The 20233-nt window shown below is 36.2% G+C and overlaps 1 protein-coding gene across 2 annotated transcripts in view; it reads right to left on the bottom strand.

Annotated features, from left to right (window-relative positions):
* Window positions 1–19899, bottom strand: part of marchf8 (membrane-associated ring finger (C3HC4) 8) — a 71880-nt gene extending 51981 nt beyond the window's left edge. The window contains exons 1-2 of one of the 2 annotated variants that reach the window (XM_066692903.1): window positions 19792–19899; window positions 3314–3496 (exon numbers count right to left, since the gene is read on the bottom strand). In XM_066692903.1, coding sequence (XP_066549000.1) covers window positions 3314–3412 — 99 coding nt within the window. In that variant the 5' untranslated portion in view covers window positions 3413–3496; window positions 19792–19899. The remainder of the gene's footprint in view (window positions 1–3313; window positions 3497–19791) is intronic. The other variant, XM_066692902.1, reaches the window with a different exon arrangement.
* Window positions 19900–20233: the final 334 nt, after the last annotated feature.

Below are 20233 nucleotides of genomic sequence, written 5' to 3'. Positions count from 1 at the left end.
CTTGTGATGCAAACTGAAAACACTTAAATGTATTATGATTCTTACAAATTCTTGGATCTGGGAAAGTTTTAAACCCAGTAAATCTGTTCCTAGTAGCAAAAGTAAATTTTCCAAACATTACAAACATTACAAACCCAGCAGTTCTGTGTACAACCTTTAGCACATTGTAGAAAGCTATCAGGTTGAGTCTTTAACATGCATGTGCATAAGGGACACTTGAGGATCAAGTCAGTTATGTGAGAATGCAATGCCGAAACCAATAATAAATACAATCCAAACAAAGGTTTTCTTTTTCTTTCACAACAGGTACAGAATTTATGGACTCTCATGTTGATCAAAGTCGGTAAAAGCTTAGTTTTTAGTGAGTTGTCAGCACTGGACAAGAAAAAAGCAGCAGCAGTTTATAAAATTTGCTAGCTCTCAAAAGAGTGCAGCCTAATACAACATGAAGTCAAATGACTTAAAAATACTTCACCATATGTAACAGAACCTCTTGAAAACACCTGGGGTTACTAACAAAAGCACTTGAAGCATTAGGCTTCTGTCTGCTGCTAGACTGCTGTCACTCAAAAACCATTGACCTGACCACAGATTTACTAAGCACATCTTTTGTGTTAGTTGTTTGTTTTACAGAAGAGCCCTCCCAAGACCATTGTTCTATTAGAAAAGCAAAAGGTAAAGGACTGAAAAGTACAAACAATTTATTATTTCAGGGTGTTTCATAAACATAAATCACCCAACTACAAAGGTTTTGCTTGAAACGGTAAACATGGTGTTCATTTACCTTTTCAGATAAACCAACTAACTTATTGAATAAATAAATCAGCCTGAAGGAGTTCAATATTTCATTTTTACTTTACTATTAGATGTATAGGAACCATTCTCTTATAACATACATTGTAAGATACACAAACAAGTGGACATGCAAAGTTACCGGTCCACAGTAAACATTATAATAATAATTAAACATGACCATCTTCCGTATCATCATCATCATTCTGGAGGCAGTTTTTTTTCAGGTGAAAAATAAGACATCATCAGTATGTGCCACACAGAATTAATGGCATCTGTTACATGAAGGCAGGCTGTGACTTCTCTGGCAGACCACATGCATGAGTGTAGGTTTCTCCAATACATTTTCCAGACGAGCCTGATTTAGGGGATCGCTGCAATATCTGCTCAATTTAGGCTATTCTTAATTATTGCAATTTACATTTCAACCAGTAGTACTTTTATGAGGAAAAACTGTAAATCTGCCTAAATCTGCCTGTTTTTGCCCCACAAAGAGTACAGTAGACACATTTGGTGAGCTAATTACACATTACTGCTCTATGACAAATTTGCAAAGACAAGAAGTAGCCTATATTTCAGAATATCTTGCTAGTGCAGAACTTTTTAAATCTGTCTTCAGTGTTAAATTTTCAGGATGATTGTGTTTGATTTGATATCTTTATAGTGAACTAAAAAACTGAAATAAAAACCACAATGAAATATCCCGTTAGCCTTTTTCTTGTGAAAAGTTAAATACATTTGTGCATCAGAAATACATTCATATTGTCCGAGATATCAAATTAACAGATTCAAACTTTCAGAAAAATATATAACAATTATAAAAAAACATAATTGTCAGTAGAAGAATTGCCATAAGATTCATGAATAGAGCCTGAAATGAGATGGGAATGTTGGGATTACAATTTTGCAATAAAATAATTAAAATTATTATCTATTAATATCAGCTGTTTTTCTCTTGGAAATGTGAACCATCATGGCGCCATTCTGTCCTGGGCTGGACTCAACAAATCACCCACTGTCTCACAGGCACAGAATCACCATTTTTTGCATGTATTTTAAGATTGTTACTTAATGTGGTCTAGTTCTCATTTTGGAAAGATTAAAGATTATGCACAAGAGAGACAAATATCGAAAGATATCTTAGGCACAATTTATTGTCAAGTGAAGAAGATTACAGTGATGTTAACAGTATTGATGATGGTACCCTTAAATTTAATCTCAAAGATGGTCCATTTCTAAGTTTTCTGATAAAACACAATCCATCAGGAATTTGAAATTTTAAGTTTATTAAAAAATATTACTAATTTTATGTTTGACCATTTCACATTTGCCTTTAGTTTGTCTTAATGGCTCTTTCAGGCTTTTATGGTATTCAAGCATTTGATGGATTTAGTGCAGGTGGAAAAAAAGTCAGAGTGAAGTTTCAAATAAAAATTCATTTTTTATTATATCATATTATATCCCTTTCTTTCAAATTAATTAATTTCAGCTGGACCTGGAGCAGAGAGGTTTTAAAACTGCTGCTCCGATTCCCTGGCAGTGAGGCAAAACTTTACCACTGCATTACAAAAAGGTTGAAAGACTGATAACCAAGTAATTGAACCCGATATCCATACATGTGCAAACAAGATTTCAAGGACATAAGGCTTATTGAGAAGCAACATTCTTACATCTTTGGAGCTTGTCAATGCACAGGGTTCACTGGACGCAATGTGCTCTAAGGGAGACGGTGAATTTAATCACGTTACACCTTTTACCTTAACAGAATAATTTATATTGGCATGTAAAAAAAATAACGGGCAATGTCACTTGATTTTTTTTTTTCTGGAAAATATATATATATTTTTTTAAAGCCTGAACACACAGCTTATATGGCCTTTGACACTACATGGTTAATTATCTAGGCACAAAGAAACTCTACAAAGACTGACCTTGCCCTCAAAGAGCTGCCGAACGATAGATCATGAATTTCAATTAAATGGAGCTGAATTAGAAGCAACAAAAGTACAGAGTGGAATGCAGGAAAGAAGACGTGAGATTGGGGGAACATATTATCAATGTCTTGTTCATAAGGTCTAAACCTGGGGTGTCAGACTCAAGTGCATGGGGCCTGGCGTGACTGCTGCTTTGTGCCAACAGGACCTCCCAAGTACTCAGACAGGCTTATTTATGCAAGATATTGCCCCCACATAACATTTTGGAATATGGAGAGAAGTGTTCAATTTATCCAGCCAAGAACTGGGATGGATCACAAACCAGGAGATTCCCCCGGCCCTGCAGGACTAAAGTTTGACACCTCTGCTCTGTACTAAAGCTTGTCTAAAGCACGCATGTTTCCTCTCTTTCAGCCTTGACAAGCAGATTTTTTTCATTCTGGAATGTAGAACATCAAATAAAAACAATGCCAACAATCATTCTGAATTCACAGCATACAAAACATAAGGAATCAAACATGTTGAAACAATTAACTGCCGCTCAAATTCCATTCATGTAATAACTGCAAGCAGAGCTCCTGTCCTACCTGTTTGTCCCGGTCCTTCTCCTTTGACTTCCCACTGGAGACTCTGGACGAATTCACATCCCGGGGAATGACCGAGATCTGGTGCAGTGGCATGTTCATCCCAGCCGGCTAAGGTTTCTCAGATAAACAGACTCTTCTTCAGACACAACATCCTTGTGGCTTGTACAGCAGTCCCAGCTCAGTCTGGAAGGAATGCAGAAGCAGAAACACTTAGGGGCTTTTCATCAATGTGCAAGTGTCAAATAATTATCAAAAGGGAAGTCACACACCGAGACCCATGCTGGGAAGTTGCAAAGAGTGGTTTAAAAATAGCACACTTTGTTTTTAGCTTCATAACAAACATCTTACAGGCCCAAATACAATGCATTTTATATTACAAAATGTCCTATTGATACAGAGAAATAAAAAAAAAACAGATCATGCTCTTATGTTGATACAGATTTAGCATGTAGATACTGGAGTTTATATTGTTTTTTCACTTTGTGGACATAGTTAACATTAAATGTTTATATTCTGCAACTGCAAAATGCACATTCATCAAGACCTATACATTTTGTTACATTCTTCTATTAAATTAAATGACCCTATACATATTATTGTCATTTTCATTTTATGCAACTGGTTATCTTTACAGTGCATGCACCGAGTATAAACCCGGTATACAACTATACAATGAACTATGTACAATTACAAGTTTAATCATTACAATTAAATTTTCCTCCATCATCGTCAATCAGGTGTTCGCCCAAGGTAGAGAGTCTGGCAAAGGAGGTTGACGATTGAATAGCTATATCATTATTTCCACAAAGTTATCTGTAATCTCTGTGTGTGAACTGACTATGTGGAGCCACAGATGGTCACCCTACTCTACAATTTGAAAAACAGTGCAGTGAATTTTGCAGTTACCTCAAAAAAGATCAGCTGCAATCCGAGAAAAAACAGAAACCATCTTCACGTAAGTGGCTTTTAAATGTTCCATCCCAAGAGGGTATATTGAAATGCCTTCACATGACAATTTTCTTGCAATGACTCAGCTATTATACAGCTGAACAGATTATTAAGAAGCTAGTGGGAAAACACAAACAGCCAACAAAAAGGCGTTATACTCTATATGTCAAGCCAATGGTTTCCAGGTACCCACACATCAAGTCTTCATCCCTACACACTCACACTATGCACTGCCTCGTTTCCAAAATACTACGAAGTTATATTAGGACTGGCAACATTTACTACTGTACTCCTAATACAGTGTAAGTCTATATGTATAATGTGATTAAACGTATTCCTGAAGGACAGAGACATGTACAGGAAACACCTTTCCTAAATGAATACTTCAGCTTCAAAAATAATAACTTCAAAATGTCAAGTTTAGTACAGCTTTTTTAATTGTTGACATACTGTAAAAAGACCCTTTAAACTTGCAGTATTCAATCTAAATACCTTAATTAAAAAACAAATTCAAGATAATTTACATTTACATTTTAGTGCAGTTCAGAAATGTACTCAATGACTTAAAAAGAGAAGATAAAATTCTGACACAATGAATCATTGTAATGGCAGGGACTACTCTCTCTCTCTAAACGACTTGCCAAAATGAGTGTGCAGAGTATTTTAATATAAGACTAACACAGAGCAAAACAAGGTGCATAAACACATTTGAGCAGTTAGACGTGCCTTTCAGCAGACTGGCTCAATATTCCTTAAAAGAGCTGATGTGGATTTAATATTATTATTTGATTTGTTTTTTCACAATTACATTATTAAACAAAAAACACAAGGAATTAAAGTAAAGGCACAATAATTTATGTACAGGAAGGACTTCTGTAGGATGTCCCATGAGGAGAAGAGGAGGAAAAAAGAAAGGATGTGGTGAACACAGGTTAACAGGCAGCCAGACCTGTTTCATCTTTCCTGAGACTCATATGTTCATTGAATAGTGCCCTGTTGCAAGACTCATTTTCTTTAAAAGATCTGTTGGGGCTGAGAAACTGTTCAAGCGAGGTGAGGGCACTGTCAAGTGAGGGCACTGTCAAGTTATGTCAACTCAAACGCACTGTCATGATCAACTCTGCATCTGCCTGAGGGTTTTACCTTTAGTTGAGAGAAAAGAAAAGTCCTGCTATCACAACAAATCTGGATGCAGCCACTAGATGATACAAAATAAAACCTCTTTATAATTGTATTTTTCACTGGCAGCTGCCTAGAAGAATGGCGGGAACATGTATTAGGGCCCAATGCCTGTCCCACATGTGGCTATGGAACATCAAATACTTACACAGCTCAGAAACTGGTTCCTACAAGGGAATGGTTTATGTAGTAGGCAGGGTGATGGAAATTAAGTGTAAAAAAAAAAAAAAAAAGGCAGAATTCACTGACTCACCACATGTGGCAGAACATTGCTAAAAGGATCCTACTCTGATTAAACATTTCTGATTTGCTTTGTGCAGTATCCTAAGCTTCCAGGGTGTCTGTTTATTGCATGTGGTGTGTACCTTCCAGGAGCCAGGCAAGTCACTAGGTTGGCACCTTCCCAAGAGCAGAGGAAGAATGCTGGCCTCAAAGTCGTTCATGAAAAGAAACGGTCGACAAAGGTTACAGAGCCATTTGTGTGTGATGGCCTCCAAAACAGCCTCACCTTTAGGTCTCTTTCAACCAAGCTATTCAACACACAGAGATCAGAACACATAGTGCAACCTGAAGACACCATTACAGCATCAAGCAGATGAATACTGCCCTTTCTGTCTGGTGAGCTGATCACCTACTTATTCAATAGACTGCTGTCACTGTGCTGCATGAGATCCATTGTTAACTTCTGCTCTTTCTTCCTAGGTACTTTAAATCCACGTTCCAGCTGAGTAAAGTGAATTCTGAACTTCTCCTTATCTTGGAAAATCACAGTTTGAGGAAGAGAGCCTTTTAGGCCTACCTATATGTTAATGTCTGTTTAGGTCTGAAAACCAAGTGTATTGTATCCCGGCAGTCACCAAGACAGACCCTGCTGCAGTGATTCATTGTCCTTGCTTCCGGATTCTGTGAAACTGCTGTGTTTTTTTTTTACATTTATTTCCCAGAGAATCCTTCAGTATGGCTTGATTTCATGAACTAATGACATCAAATGATGACTATTTCAGAGGAAAAGAATACTGTCTTATTTTACTTTAAGGATCTGTTGAAATCAACTGGAGTGAATTTGCTACTCCTGATGTCCTTCCATTCCATACATTGTCTGTGTATTCCTATTCTGTGTTTTAGTCGGTCTACGGACTAGTTGTCCTTAGTCATAAATGTATAGATCAACAAACAAGCGAAATGCAAATGGTATTCATGTCTTACAGGCAAAACAATTAATTATCCTTATGACAAAATAATGTTTTGAATCTTTATTCTGATCTGTGAGACACCATTGCAGGTTTAAATCAGAACAACTGAAACTATCACTGTATGTTGGCCATAAGAAGCCTACCTCTTTATAAGCTTTAACAACAGGTAAACCTCAACTCTTTCCAACACTTTTGCATCTTCAAAATCTATTAGCAGCAATAGACACATTTGTAACTGTATGTGGAAGGCTATGTGTATGAAGCCTTCAATACCCACCTAAATCCAAAGCAATAAAACCTTTTTCAACTTAAAAGTTTCCCAAACATTCACAAAAAATGTTCCCCCTCATCTGTAATTCGATTATTTTTTATAGTCTTACATTTTGAATCACGTTAAGATATTTTAAAATGTAACCAGAGCCAAAATTACAGAACGTTTCGGAAACAAAAGGTCTATGTCATATTACAAATTGATCCAGGGCTACAGCCCCGTAAGCCCAGGTCTAACGACAGCGATGGCTGTAGGTGCTGTGGGGATATCCCTTCCAATGCTACAGCATTTTTAGTGTTAAAGCACAGAACAATCTGACACCGCATTGTTAAAGAGCACTTACAGCTACATAAACGTCAACTGCTTACATGGAAAATAATTAAATGTTAGTATAAATAACCGAAAACAAGTGTTTTTCCAAGAACACAGCCTGGGAAGCAGGATGTCTCTACCCTGCAATTCTGAGCAATGCTGGATATCTGTTGGCAAATAACCAGAATAATCAACTACTTGAGTTAAGGGAATGCTTTACTTACATTCGTTGAACAAGAAATAGAATTCAACATACACAGAACTTCTAATTAAAATTAAAATAAAGCAGACTAAAGTTATAATTATAGCAGTCAATGCCTATTTACTGCAGTCCAGTGTCATAATACTACACCACCCACTTAAATGTAGTTTTTATTTTAATAAGCTGTTGAAAAATTGATAGCATGCATTACACACTGTGCCCGAAACTGTGAAAATATCTACGTCTTCCATAAACCTTTTAAGTCAAATATTAAAAGACACTTAAAGCTACGGTTTTTTGTACCTCATTTTGTAACGGGGCTTCAAAATGGTAGCTTGATGTTATACAGTGAATAGAAAATTGATTGTTTAACTTGGAACAAAAGATAATTATTTTAAAGGTTCTTATAACAATTAGGCTTTCTTGAATATAGTATTAATTAATTGTGTGTGTGTGTGTGTGTGAGCATACATTGTGGTGCAGTGCCAGGTGAGGCACAAAATGGCCACCTGAAATGGAACTATAGTCCCAAGAAGTCTTGGGGGATGAATAAGTGGTGGGGAGCACCTGACTCACAAGTCTCCCCTGATTGGCCTAGCTCCTATATAAAGGCTAGAAGTTGGCATGCCTTCTTTTAGAGTTAGAAGTGCAGAGAGAAACAACGACAACAATTATTTACTTATTTTGCACTCTGAGTGTGGATTTGTGTTTAGGTGTATTTGTTTCCTTGTCTGTTTGGTGTCTGTGTGAAGAGAAGGACCTGGAAGGAGTTTAGGTAGGTGGCTCCAGGGCCCCATTCCTTGTATCTGGTTTAACTAATGCAGGCTAATCAGCCAAATTCAGTTAATTTGATAGCCTGATTTAAATGATATAGTACTTACTCAGCTGGACTTTAAGCTTGCTTTGAGGAATGGAAAAAGCCAGACTTCTGGCAAGTTATCTGGCTACCACAGCTAACCAGTTATGAGGAACAGGGCCCAGGGGAGCTAGGTTCTGGTTTGGCTTTGGTTCTTCTGTTTATCCACTGAGCATTTTACATAATAAATTCACCTACATTTGCACCATATCACGGCCTTCTGTGTTTCTGTTTCCCTAGAGCCCGCCTATTTCTCAAGCCCAGGACTGTGGTCGTCCCCCCACAGTGCCATACGAGACATCGACACGAAGACGCATGTCAACTAACTGCTTTGTGTTTTAATAAATTACTACATTGTCTGTAAGGACAATAATGATAATGTAAAGATTCAAAAACGGACAAGAACTGAGCTTCCCCCACATTTCTTTAGTGATACAATGGCTGCTTTACTTACATTTACACATTTATATATAGGTATACAGCTCCCACTATAAACTTGTGATTAATAATCGTCTCAGTCTTCCTAATCAATGTACGTCAATCTTGATGCACACAAATTGAAACAAAACAGGTATTTTAATGTTTGATTTTGTGGTTATATGCCATCACACATTCATTCATATTGTCTCCTCACTTGACAATGTTTGATTCTACAGGGCTTTGTTGATTCTGCTACCAGGGTTATGTGACGCAAGTAGTATGCAAGCTAAAGAGAAGGAAGACAGTCTGTCTGTCTCCAAGGAGATACTGCACTGCTGAGTTAGTCGTCCTTCCATTAGTGTTATTAAGTCTCTCTGTAGTCTCCACCACTGTTAGGAGCTTGACAAAGCAATCATCTTACAAGCAAGAATAATATAAAGAAATTAGGCTATAGACATTTAGGTCTCCCATTGGTCACTCTAGTTAAAAATAAAACAAACAAAAAAAGATGGCCTAAGTACACTAAGTAATTAATGAATATGAAACAATAATGATGTATTTTGTCCCTTTAAAAATCCTCATGCAGTTTAAATGGCAACTGCATAAAGAAACGTGGTCATTGTAGCATGTAAGCCTGTTTGTAATCTTAGCTCTACTCAGATGTGTTCTCAGAAACTCAAATGCTCTTCAAGTTCTGATTGGGTTTGCTAAAATAAAAATTCATATATTTCAATATGCTGAAATTGAGGACAGCCACCTGGGTTAACTTCCTTTTACGTAGGAGTGTATTTTAGTGGTGTAAAAACAAAACAAAAACCAATTAAAAAAAAAAAAAAAAAAAGAGTATGTATGTATTGTTTGCTCAAAAAAGAAAAGTATTGAACATCGGCTGACCTTGAATTATAAAGCAGCAGAGACATCATATAGGCCTACATGCTTAATATTATTCTTGCTTGTAAGTTGATTGTGACAGCACAAATCTTGCTTACAGCTCAGGTATGTCTAAACACTGAAAGCCTTGGTTTATCCCAGTAGATCTTTACATTACAAATATGGACAAGGCTGTAGAACTTGTCTGACCTTACATGAAGTAAAAAGTTGCTAGGAAACTAAAACCTCTTCAACAAACATCTGTTGACAATGCACGGCCTTGAACATTTCTTTGGAAATGTATTGTTTAACTAAAGAAAAACTAACTAAGCATGACAAAGATGTGAAAACAGTACAGGAAAGTGTGATATGTTATGACATCTAATGAACAGTAAACAGTTAAGATACTAAAAAGACAATAATTCTATGCAAAAAGGTGACAAGCTCTTCATTAATGACTGAAAAACAATCTGCAAGGAGTTCTGTGAGAGCCTCATACTAACATTCTTCCTTCAATAATTTTCTCAACTTTCAAAGGTTACTACACTTGTCAAACCTTTCTGCACATTTCAGAACTTAAATAAATAAATTATATTAAAAAGGGCACTTACTCTGGTTTTAAAGAAAGGTGAATATATTGTCAAAAGCAGAAAATTGACACTGGGGATTAGCAGCCATAAAAGTACACCTCAGCTGTCAAGAATATGTCTGGAGCTCAACTTTTCAAAGGTACGTCGCTCATGCAGTGAAATGGGTATATTCTTGCGTCAAGTTTCATCAGAAAAAACCCTGCAATATACTAAAATCACATTTTCTTTTATCATATTAACCACATACATTTTTCACCAACCACTCCTGACCAGGTAAGTAGTAAATTGATTTTGAAAATCTGGTCAAATAAAGTGAAGTGTCACAGTGTAAATACAGCATGTTTGTGCTGTGACTGGCCCATCTTATTATATCTGCCCAATAGTCTTGCTGATTACCTTAGTCTTAATGATTATTGCAACAGCCCAGCTTTAAACAAATACAGCACTGCATGTTCACCACTTAATGGTATACAAGTGTAAGACAAACACTGGCCTCATTCCTAGTATTCTTCCATATCCCAATGATTCCTGCACTGAGCAGACGAGAGGAATTGGAGCTCAGCCTAATTTATGATACGGTGCTCAATGCCAACTTATGATACAGGCACATTTTCATTTAGACGTTGGCATTGAGCACAGAGAAGAACCCCACGTTTATTAGTTTATTAAAGTATATTTAGTCACTATATTTTATCACAAGAGGATAATGTTGCATACAATGCAGACATTACACTCAGTCGTAAGCTAAACATTCAAAATACATTAACCAGTGTAGTTCATAGATAATAAAAACTAAACAAAATAAACAATAAACAAATACTGTGGCTTTTTATAAGGTGTACCACTTCCAAGTGGTTGGCAAATGTATGCTATTATGAGGCTTAAGCCATGTAAAAATACAATGAAAGACAAAATATTGCAAGGAAATATTCAAAATGTTCTATCCCAAGAAAAACAAAAGTTCTCCTGTATTAGACTGCAGGTTTCATATACTAAAATTTTCAGGAGAAAACATTTATCTTTCTGGTACCAGGCACAGAAATCAGTTTATTACATTTGTGTCTCAGAAAATTAATAAAAGTAACTCCACACACATAGGCATGAAACTACAAAAAATGTTTTAATGATACATTCTTTTAAAACGTTAAACCTTATATTCCCACAACCAATCTAGTCACAATCTGTAAAAAGAAGCACTGCGATCTGTGAATTTACAAAGATTAATTTGCATAAGTAGTATATAATTATACCTTCCTATAAGGAACATTAAATGAAAATTACTTTTCTCCTTTAAGATTAATTTTGTATGCAGTTCACAAGATGTAAGCTTCAAAACTAAAAATGTGCAAGAAAAAAAAAATCTATATTCTTTTTACTTTGGCTCTGTATTATTAAAATAAGCCACACAATTTTTCCTCAAACCTAAAAAGAACATTGAACATTTACAACACATAGGATTCTACATGCAAAACAGTAGGCTCCCCAAAGACAATCTTACTTTAAAGTGTAGCCTAGTTTATACTGCCTCTTTAATTTTGCAGTTTCGGTGACATTTTAAAGTAACTAGTTTATTCTCAGATATTAGACATAAATTACCATATCCACTCCATTGTTGTAAATGCAGTTGATATGAGCTTTCAGGTGATCTAAATATACACCTCACATAAACCTGTACCAGACTAAAGTCTATATCTTACTCTTTTCTTTACTACAAACAATTACATTTTACTCTGACATTAAACTAATGGATAGGCTTTCATGGCAGTCAGATGGTTATCCCAGTTTAGTGGATGTGTTGCAGACTTTACCCCAATCACAGAACAGTGATAACTGTCAGTGGGTGCCTGTTAATATACAGTGATAAAGAATCAAAACCTTAACATACTTTTTTATTTTTATGGTTTAGTTACTTTATTGCTCCAATGGCATTTTACAGAAGCAATGGCCTCATTAAAACAAAGGAACTAAAATAACCCTGTTTTCCCCTTCATTATGTTGTCTGTCAAGACCAATAGGTTTTACTTCACTGAACAGATTTACAAGCAAGGCACTGTTCACAGGTCAGCTGTGAGGAAAACCTGGTTGTCCAGTGTTCTTGGAGACATTCACTTTACTCTGTGAATCATTATCAAGCAAAAACAAAAGTGTTGGAGAAGGCTAAGTTCTCTGTGGAAATGGTTTACAAAAATCACATGTCATCTCTAGGGAGGAGTTACTATACAGAAGAATGTATAAAATATAATCATACCTATACTGACGCCAGACTGTATGACTCATTAGCCTACTTGTGATTGGTACTTTCCGATAAATACTGGATTCAATTATTTGGAAAACAACCAAAACTAAATACTGTTTTATCAAAAGAAATAAATGCACAGTGGTGTATGATTAAGGAATTCTGGAATTTAGTCAACTGGTTTGCAGGTTTCTCTTTCTTTTCAATCATAAAAAAGCAATATGTAGCCTACACTGGCAATCAACTAACAGATGACACACCAGTGAAAAGCCAGGAGCATGAACAGAGCAGGTTACAAGAGTACAGAATTGACATAACACCTACTTTCACTTATGTTTAAAATACTTCACAGTAAAGAAAGCTTCTGGATATTATTAGTGCATTTAAAAAAAATGTTATTTTAAATATTATTATTTGTTTCAATTCATCCTTATTCTTCGTTGGTGTCTGTGCCTTAAGCTTTACTTTCAACTCAATGGCCAAGCATATTATGTTGTGTTCAGTGATTGGAGCAGTCATTTAGCATCTGAAGAAAAGAGACCCACTGCTTTACATCTTTATCACCCTTATATCCATATAATGTAATGTATAAAATAAACCTGACTAACACTATACACTCACCTAAAGGATTATTAGGAACACCATACTAATACTGTGTTTGACCCCCTTTCGCCTTCAGAACTGCCTTAATTCTACATGGCATTGATTCAACAAGGTGCTGAAAGCATTCTTTAGAAATGTTGGCCCATATTGATAGGATAGCATCTTGCAGTTGATGGACATTTGTGGGATGCACATCCAGGGCACGAAGCTCCCGTTCCACCACATCCCAAAGATGCTCTATTGGGTTGAGATCTGGTGACTGTGGGGGCCAGTTTAGTACAGTGAACTCATGGTCATGTTCAAGAAACCAATTTGAAATGATTCGACCTTTGTGACATGGTGCATTATCCTGCTGGAAGTAGCCATCAGAGGATGGGTACATGGTGGTCATAAAGGGATGGACATGGTCAGAAACAATAATCTTCAGTCAGCACATTTGATTTTGTCTTGATGTTTCACCACTATACCACAGTAGTCTTGGAAAAAAAATGAACCTGTCAATTATTTTAATAATCTAATGCTAAAAACGTTTACGTATATTCATTAATAAATAATGAAGGTGTAGACTATTCTTATATAACTTTAACAGATTGCTAAATAAAACAGAAAAAGAGAGAGATTAACCAATATAAATAGAATTGGTGGTTAGGTGATACTCAGAAAGAAATATGCTTCTAGTTTCATTGTGACTAGGCTTAATCCATTATATTGAAACTACTTAAGGTTACAGCAAATAGCTCTGAAAGAAAGTTAAGGTCTTCTGCTAATAAGAATTGGAATAACCTTCAAATATACATTGTTTATGTATAGTACTGTATAGGCTAGCTATTTACATACACGTTAATAGTAAATCAATTAAATGAAGAGCTTTTGTAATGTGTGAATTGGTTAAGGGAAGCTGAAGGTTGTCATGTATAGCATAGTATCAAAGCCAAGCCCAGTCCTACAACCAAAATTAACCTTTTCAGTGTCCCCACTGAATCAATTTCAGACTGACTGACAAAGATTTTCAGGCTGATAAGCAAAACATGTTTTCCTGGAAACTTTAACACCAGTGTGAAACCTGTGAGTTTCAGGCCAAGTTATGTGGAAATATCAAAAACAGTCAAAAAAAAGTGTCAGTAATGAATAGGATATGCAGGCTTTGAGACCAGCTCATCTGTGAATTTAACATTTTTGCTGCAAATTGTGCTAAAGTTGCATTTAGAAATAATTTAAAATATTAATATTTAATTTATCTATTCAGCTGTCACAGTAAATGTCTGCTTGACCCATTTCAGGATAAAATGGACATAAAAGGCATGTATGCCAAATAGCCAGTACAATACTGCAGTTTGGATCTAATCCACATGAAAAAAAATTAAACTACACATTTAAAATATACTAAAACTATTCTTCTATAAATAACAAACACTACTATTATTAACACAGGTACAGAAAGGCCATAGGTAATTGTTAAGTAATATAATCTCAATGTGCTTAAAGTTACTTACCATGAGTATTATAAGGAATGCACAAGTTACGTTTGCAGAGTAAGTTTAAAAAAAATAAAAAATAAAAGGAGCACTGACAACCTTTGCTTTAGGAAGAAGTAAAAGGAATAAAATGCATCTTTCTAAGAGAAATAAAGAAAGGATCTAGCTTTATTTGCATATTGTAGCATTTTCTTACCAAAACCCTTTATAAAAGAAAAGTACTATATTCTGGGTTTTGGATTCTAAATACTGTTGGACTTTTCCTGTTATTATGCTCAACAAGGAAATCTGAATGAAAGAACACACTTAAAAGACAATGTTTTCAGTTTTGAGCAGCTGGAACAATCTAACCATGATATAGATGTTTCACTACTGAGTTAAGTTCATTGGACTACCAAAATCCAAACAGCTAAATGAACTGTATACACAGTGTTCTGTGTAACCTTTCTTATGTTCTTACTTTGCAATATAAACTAATTAGTGGCTACCAGTGAATCTTGGCAACAAAGCTATGGACTATGATTTCAGCTCTGAGAAATGTTGATAAATCAGTTTTATTTATCATGTTTACTGAAATCCTTAGCTTGATTTAGCTTTGTTATTTACTGTAGAGTCAAGACTTGTGGTAATTCCAGAACTGCGAGCAAATGCTATGACGACAGTGAGAGAACGGTTCATTATTAAAAGTCTCAATAAAAAATGTTTATTTTCCACTCGCTAGCTCACTGGAGAAATTTGTAATATTGAAACTCAAGTGTAGCTGCCTGTTGTTGAGATAAATTTTAGGAGATATTTCATTTTTGAACTAGAGGCTTGCCAGAACAGTATAGGGCCTATTTGTTCAGACCATTTGTTCTCTTGGAACAGATAGTGTGATGGCAGCTTGCAGGGAGTACAGCAGGCATTTACAAAAATGTGAAGGCACAGAGCATTCTGAGAGTAAATACTACTGGTAAATACCTCTGGGGAGAGTATACCATTGCAAAAACATAGCAGTACCTGTGCTCTGTTTAGGAAAAGAATGGGGGGAAAAAGGATAATTCCTTGGAGCAAAAAAGATATACTAGGGCCTATACCAAGATATCCAAACCTCTTTAATATGTACAATAGACAAGACTGAGAAGTTCTAAATAATGTATTCATGGCCAGAGGACATAAATATAAATTAATTACAAGAAGTGTATATAAGAGATAAGGTTAGGAGGACTTTCAAGTCACAAAGACTTGTGGTGTATTGAATATACTGGCTGGCCATGCTGTGGATGCCAATTCACTTGCATCCTTTCAACAACAGCTTGATGAGGTTCAGGAATCAATAAGCCACTAGAAACTGGCTGAGGCTGTCAAATGGAGGACTCTGGGTGTGTTTTCTTCCCAAGGTGAATATTCTACATGGGTGAAAATCTGAGCTGTCATTGTTACATATCTTAGGGTAGTCAATGCTGTTCTTCTAGGACATGCTTGAGTGCATAACACTGCACCACTGGGTTTGGGCAATGCTCTTTTGGTTCCACTGTGCAATTCCTGACTATTAGCTTTAGTGTTTAGTGCAGATAAAGATGATCTATTATCTAAGCAGGAAGAACAATAGCAGAATACATATGCACAATAATAAGAAATGTATAGTATTTAATATAAATAATAGTAAACTGGTAAATACAGAACATATTAAGCATGCCACCTGCAGGTTCTTTTCAATTTTTTTCAGTTTATAACATAATATTTCATATTGCAAAACACCCCAGTCGAATATGGGATATAAAGCAAATGATTTCAGAATCTTGTAAAACTGCAAAAGAGATGGAAGGGATTGGATCGTATTGACGGTGTGTCCAGTGAATAGATAGAACACAGGGCAGAAGAGTAGAATAAAGTAAATTTAATCAAAAGCAGATTTATTGAGAATTGACCAAACAACCAGCCAGGAGTCTAACCAGTCTAATCAATAATCCTGATTTGAGTTCAGCAACTCTGGCATTTTGGCAAGTGCTATAGCACACAGGAGTAAAGCAAGGCAAAAGCCCAAAAATGTATCATGCCAGTCCTTCTGGTGAAATACAACAGGACAAAGTTAACCATGGAAAAAATATGATCAAATGAATGTATTTGAATTAACCTGCTAGAGCACAGAGAGAGAAATAATGTTTTATTAGCAGAAAATATGATAACCCTTATGGAACTGTGAAGAAATACTAAGGTAGGCTACACCCTAAAAACAGTTAAAGAGTGGTGGGGTAGGAATAACATTATAACTTTTAGGGAGTCACAAATTACTTAAGTGAAGAATGTGAAAATGGCAGCAGCAGGTAAGGTAAATTAAGGTAAATGTTCTTGGGAGACATTTAATAAAATCAAGAATTTAAGATTTTCAATTGGACAATTGCCTGAAACTAAACCTGTCATGCATGGCTCTAATCACAGCAGGGTATAGCTAAGTTTATTTCACAAAAGAAAGAAAACATCCAGTCCTTTTTTAAAGACTGTCAACCTTTTGTTGTTTCTTTCTGATTTGTATTGCCCTCTCAGGCTTTCCCTAAACTTCAAATTTGAATAGCCTCTGTTGTTCCTCATATTATCAGTGCCGATTTATCTACCTGTAAATTATTTTTTTTTCATTAGGACTTAGGCTACACATTTGTGCACTTCTCACGTGTGTCACCAGCCTTAAAGTACTGAACCAGACGAAAATTATTTCTAAATTGTATAATATTAAACTGAAGTCAACTAATGTTGTGCTTCTAAGTGCTGTTAGATTGAACAGATTGGATCCTGTGCCAATTATCCATCTTAAAATGCATCTCTTAAGAAGGATTATAAATTAATTTGCCTCCACTCAGAAGCACATTCCTTTAAATTGTGAAGTGCCTGAAAAGCAATTTTGTGTCAATTAGCTTGCTAAGCTGGACTGACTTTGCACTTGCCTAATTTGGTTTTTAATTAGCAGTTTGAACACTATTATTTTCCATTTTCTACAATTCTGTTGTAAACAATTTAATTAAAGTCCTACACTGATGAGGGAAATCCAACTACAGTATATTATATTAAAACAAAAATCTAAAACTAAGAAGTGAGTATTGAAGTAAAACACAGCAGCATTAATTATCAGAGATAGAATTACCAGCTGTAAATTTCAAGAAGAAAAAAACCCAACAACAACAAAAATGCATATCCTGTGCTAGGTAGCCTGCAGGTAAGAATTATGCTTGCCATCCTGTTCAAAAATAACAGGAGGGATGCCAACTGTTGCTTCTGTTGGCAGAACCATCTAGTCATATTAATCGTATCAGAAGTATTACAAGATATTCTAACTAGTTCTCACTGGGGGGGAGGGGGGGCACCATCCTGCTGCATCCAACCCAGCATTGAATTAATTAATTTAACTAACAATTTGCTTAATCAAAATGTATTAATAGTTTACACATTTGAAGATTTCTAGGTAAATATAAACTTAACCAATATAAAGCAGATGAATTCACAGACTTTTTGTAAGCTAAATAATTTAAGTCAAATTAAGCAAATTATTAGTTCAATTAAAGTAATTGTGGTCTAAGTTGGAACAAAAACTAACAGGACAGGGTTGATACCACTGTTCTAACAGACTATTGACACTGAATTCTGGAAAGGCTACAAAAAAATACTTCATACAACCCGAAAACCTGTCAGATGTTTTTTGAGAATATGCAGACAGTATGGAGTTTCAACACATCCTAATCAAGCTGTTTTCAGTTATGTATACATGCAGTATTGCACATCACACTAGTAAAAATAATACACTAATAAGAAAAAGAGTAAGTAGTGAGAGCATATCTGTGACGCATTCACAATATGAAAAACTACAAAATCGACAAGGCCAATATAAACACATGCACATCTATTTGGGGAGTATGATTCTCCAGCAGCCAAGTTTGGCCCATAGCTTATTTTCCATGAAACACAAAAATAAACAGAACATTTTGTTTTTAAGTTTAATACTAATAATATTTGTTAAAATATTTTAATAAAATAATAATTTTAAAAGATAAAAAATAGCCAAGTGAGGAACGGAGCCATGTTTACAAAGTGGGGACCCGCCCAGAATGCAATGGGACTGTGTCCGAACCTGCAGCCACTGTGAGCCCTGCTCTGCAGAACAGCTTTGTACAAAGCATGCAGCAGGTTTTCTCAGGTCTTTCTCTGAAAGAAACAGATGCGTTCAGTAAGAAGTACTAGTCCTAAGTCACTGAGCGGACTTCCCAGGTGACTATTAACATCAAAGGAATAGTGTATGAATGTGTGCAGGTCAACGTACTACTAGCACAAGCCTAAAGGGCATTCAGGGGCAGCACTGAGAACAAAGTTACACATTTGGGGACCCCTGCAGGTCCCCACTTGGGAATAGACACACACTCACTCACTCACACATACAAATGGGGGTCTATGCACAAGTATACATAATTTAAACACTTTTTCAGGTGAGGGCTGTAGATTAGGTCCCAGTTTGATGAATCTGAGACCCCACTAGCTTAGGTAGATGAAAATGTGGGGGCACAGAAACATGTAATTATATGTTATTTAAGTGTTATATACATATATATGTAGTTGTAATCATCATCATCATCATCATCATCATCATAATAACCATCTGATATAGATTGTCATTATACACTAGACAAAGGCTTCGTTTTGAAGGTAGGGAAAGTGTTAGCAAGAAAACCCAGCTCGTCACTCGTGTCACCGTGTCAGACCATTGTTTCCTAATAATAGGCATCAAATTGAATGTGTTATTTGCCGGTGCAGACACGTTTAAAAATACAAACATATATATATATTGATATCTCTAATACTCTCCAATGACATGCATGCGAAAATCTAGCAATACATACAGTTGTAACCTGCATCTCCCAACATGATGCTGAAGAAGAAGAAGAAGAGCGTCTATGGTCTGTCAAGTCCTGCTTCCATCAGCCCGTCCTCAGCCGTCTCTAATCTCAGCGTCCGAGTCCCCGCCGTCTCGGCTCAAAGGTATAGCGCTGCTCGCAGCTTGTGACAGCACGTTTAAATTGCACACACGTCTCTATCCTCACGTTTAAGCAAAATGTCAAACCTGTTTTATTCAAATATCCACACTGACATCGCAGAAATCCTGAAGACAAGGACGGGCTATTGGTTTTATTGTGTTCCAGCAGTTCGGTGTAATGCCGACGGTAATGCCGACTGGGCAGCTGTACTCCTAGGAAGAGCAGCTGTAATGCTCGTAAATTGAAAAGGCTGTGCCGTGTTAATAAAATGCATCGAGCCCATCAACATAAAAGCACAGTATTAAATAAATCATATTTGCACTCACCCCGTTTTTCAGACTCAATGGCGATGTTTTGTTTATTTCCTAGTCCCCCATCTGAATTCGTGCGTCACCGACTTCCGTGTTATCGGAAAGCCAGGCATGCGCGCTGGGAACGGGCTTGGTGGGGTCAGCTGGCACTGACAGTGATTTATGGAAGATGCTGCGGGGTGGGATGAGCACTATTGTGTGCATTAAACTCCCGTGGGTTTCCCAGATCAAGGTTCACAGAGACACAATGAGTTTACAGTAATACAATACCGTTTCCTATTGTTTAGGGGTGGGAAACTGTTAAAATTGTATGAGTCAGCCAGTAGGATGAAGCATACAGCTGCTTTATACCATTATTAAAATACAAATTAAAATTGTCCTGCTCGGTTTATTTACCTGTGGGACAATATATGTCTCAATGCACAAGTTACTCAATGCACTTTAGCAATGCTAGTAG

This window comes from Amia ocellicauda, chromosome 20 (assembly GCF_036373705.1).
Source record: "Amia ocellicauda isolate fAmiCal2 chromosome 20, fAmiCal2.hap1, whole genome shotgun sequence".
Classification (NCBI taxonomy): domain Eukaryota; kingdom Metazoa; phylum Chordata; class Actinopteri; order Amiiformes; family Amiidae; genus Amia; species Amia ocellicauda.
Note: the sequence above shows the minus strand (reverse complement) of the source record. Positions and strands in the feature narration are given on the sequence as shown.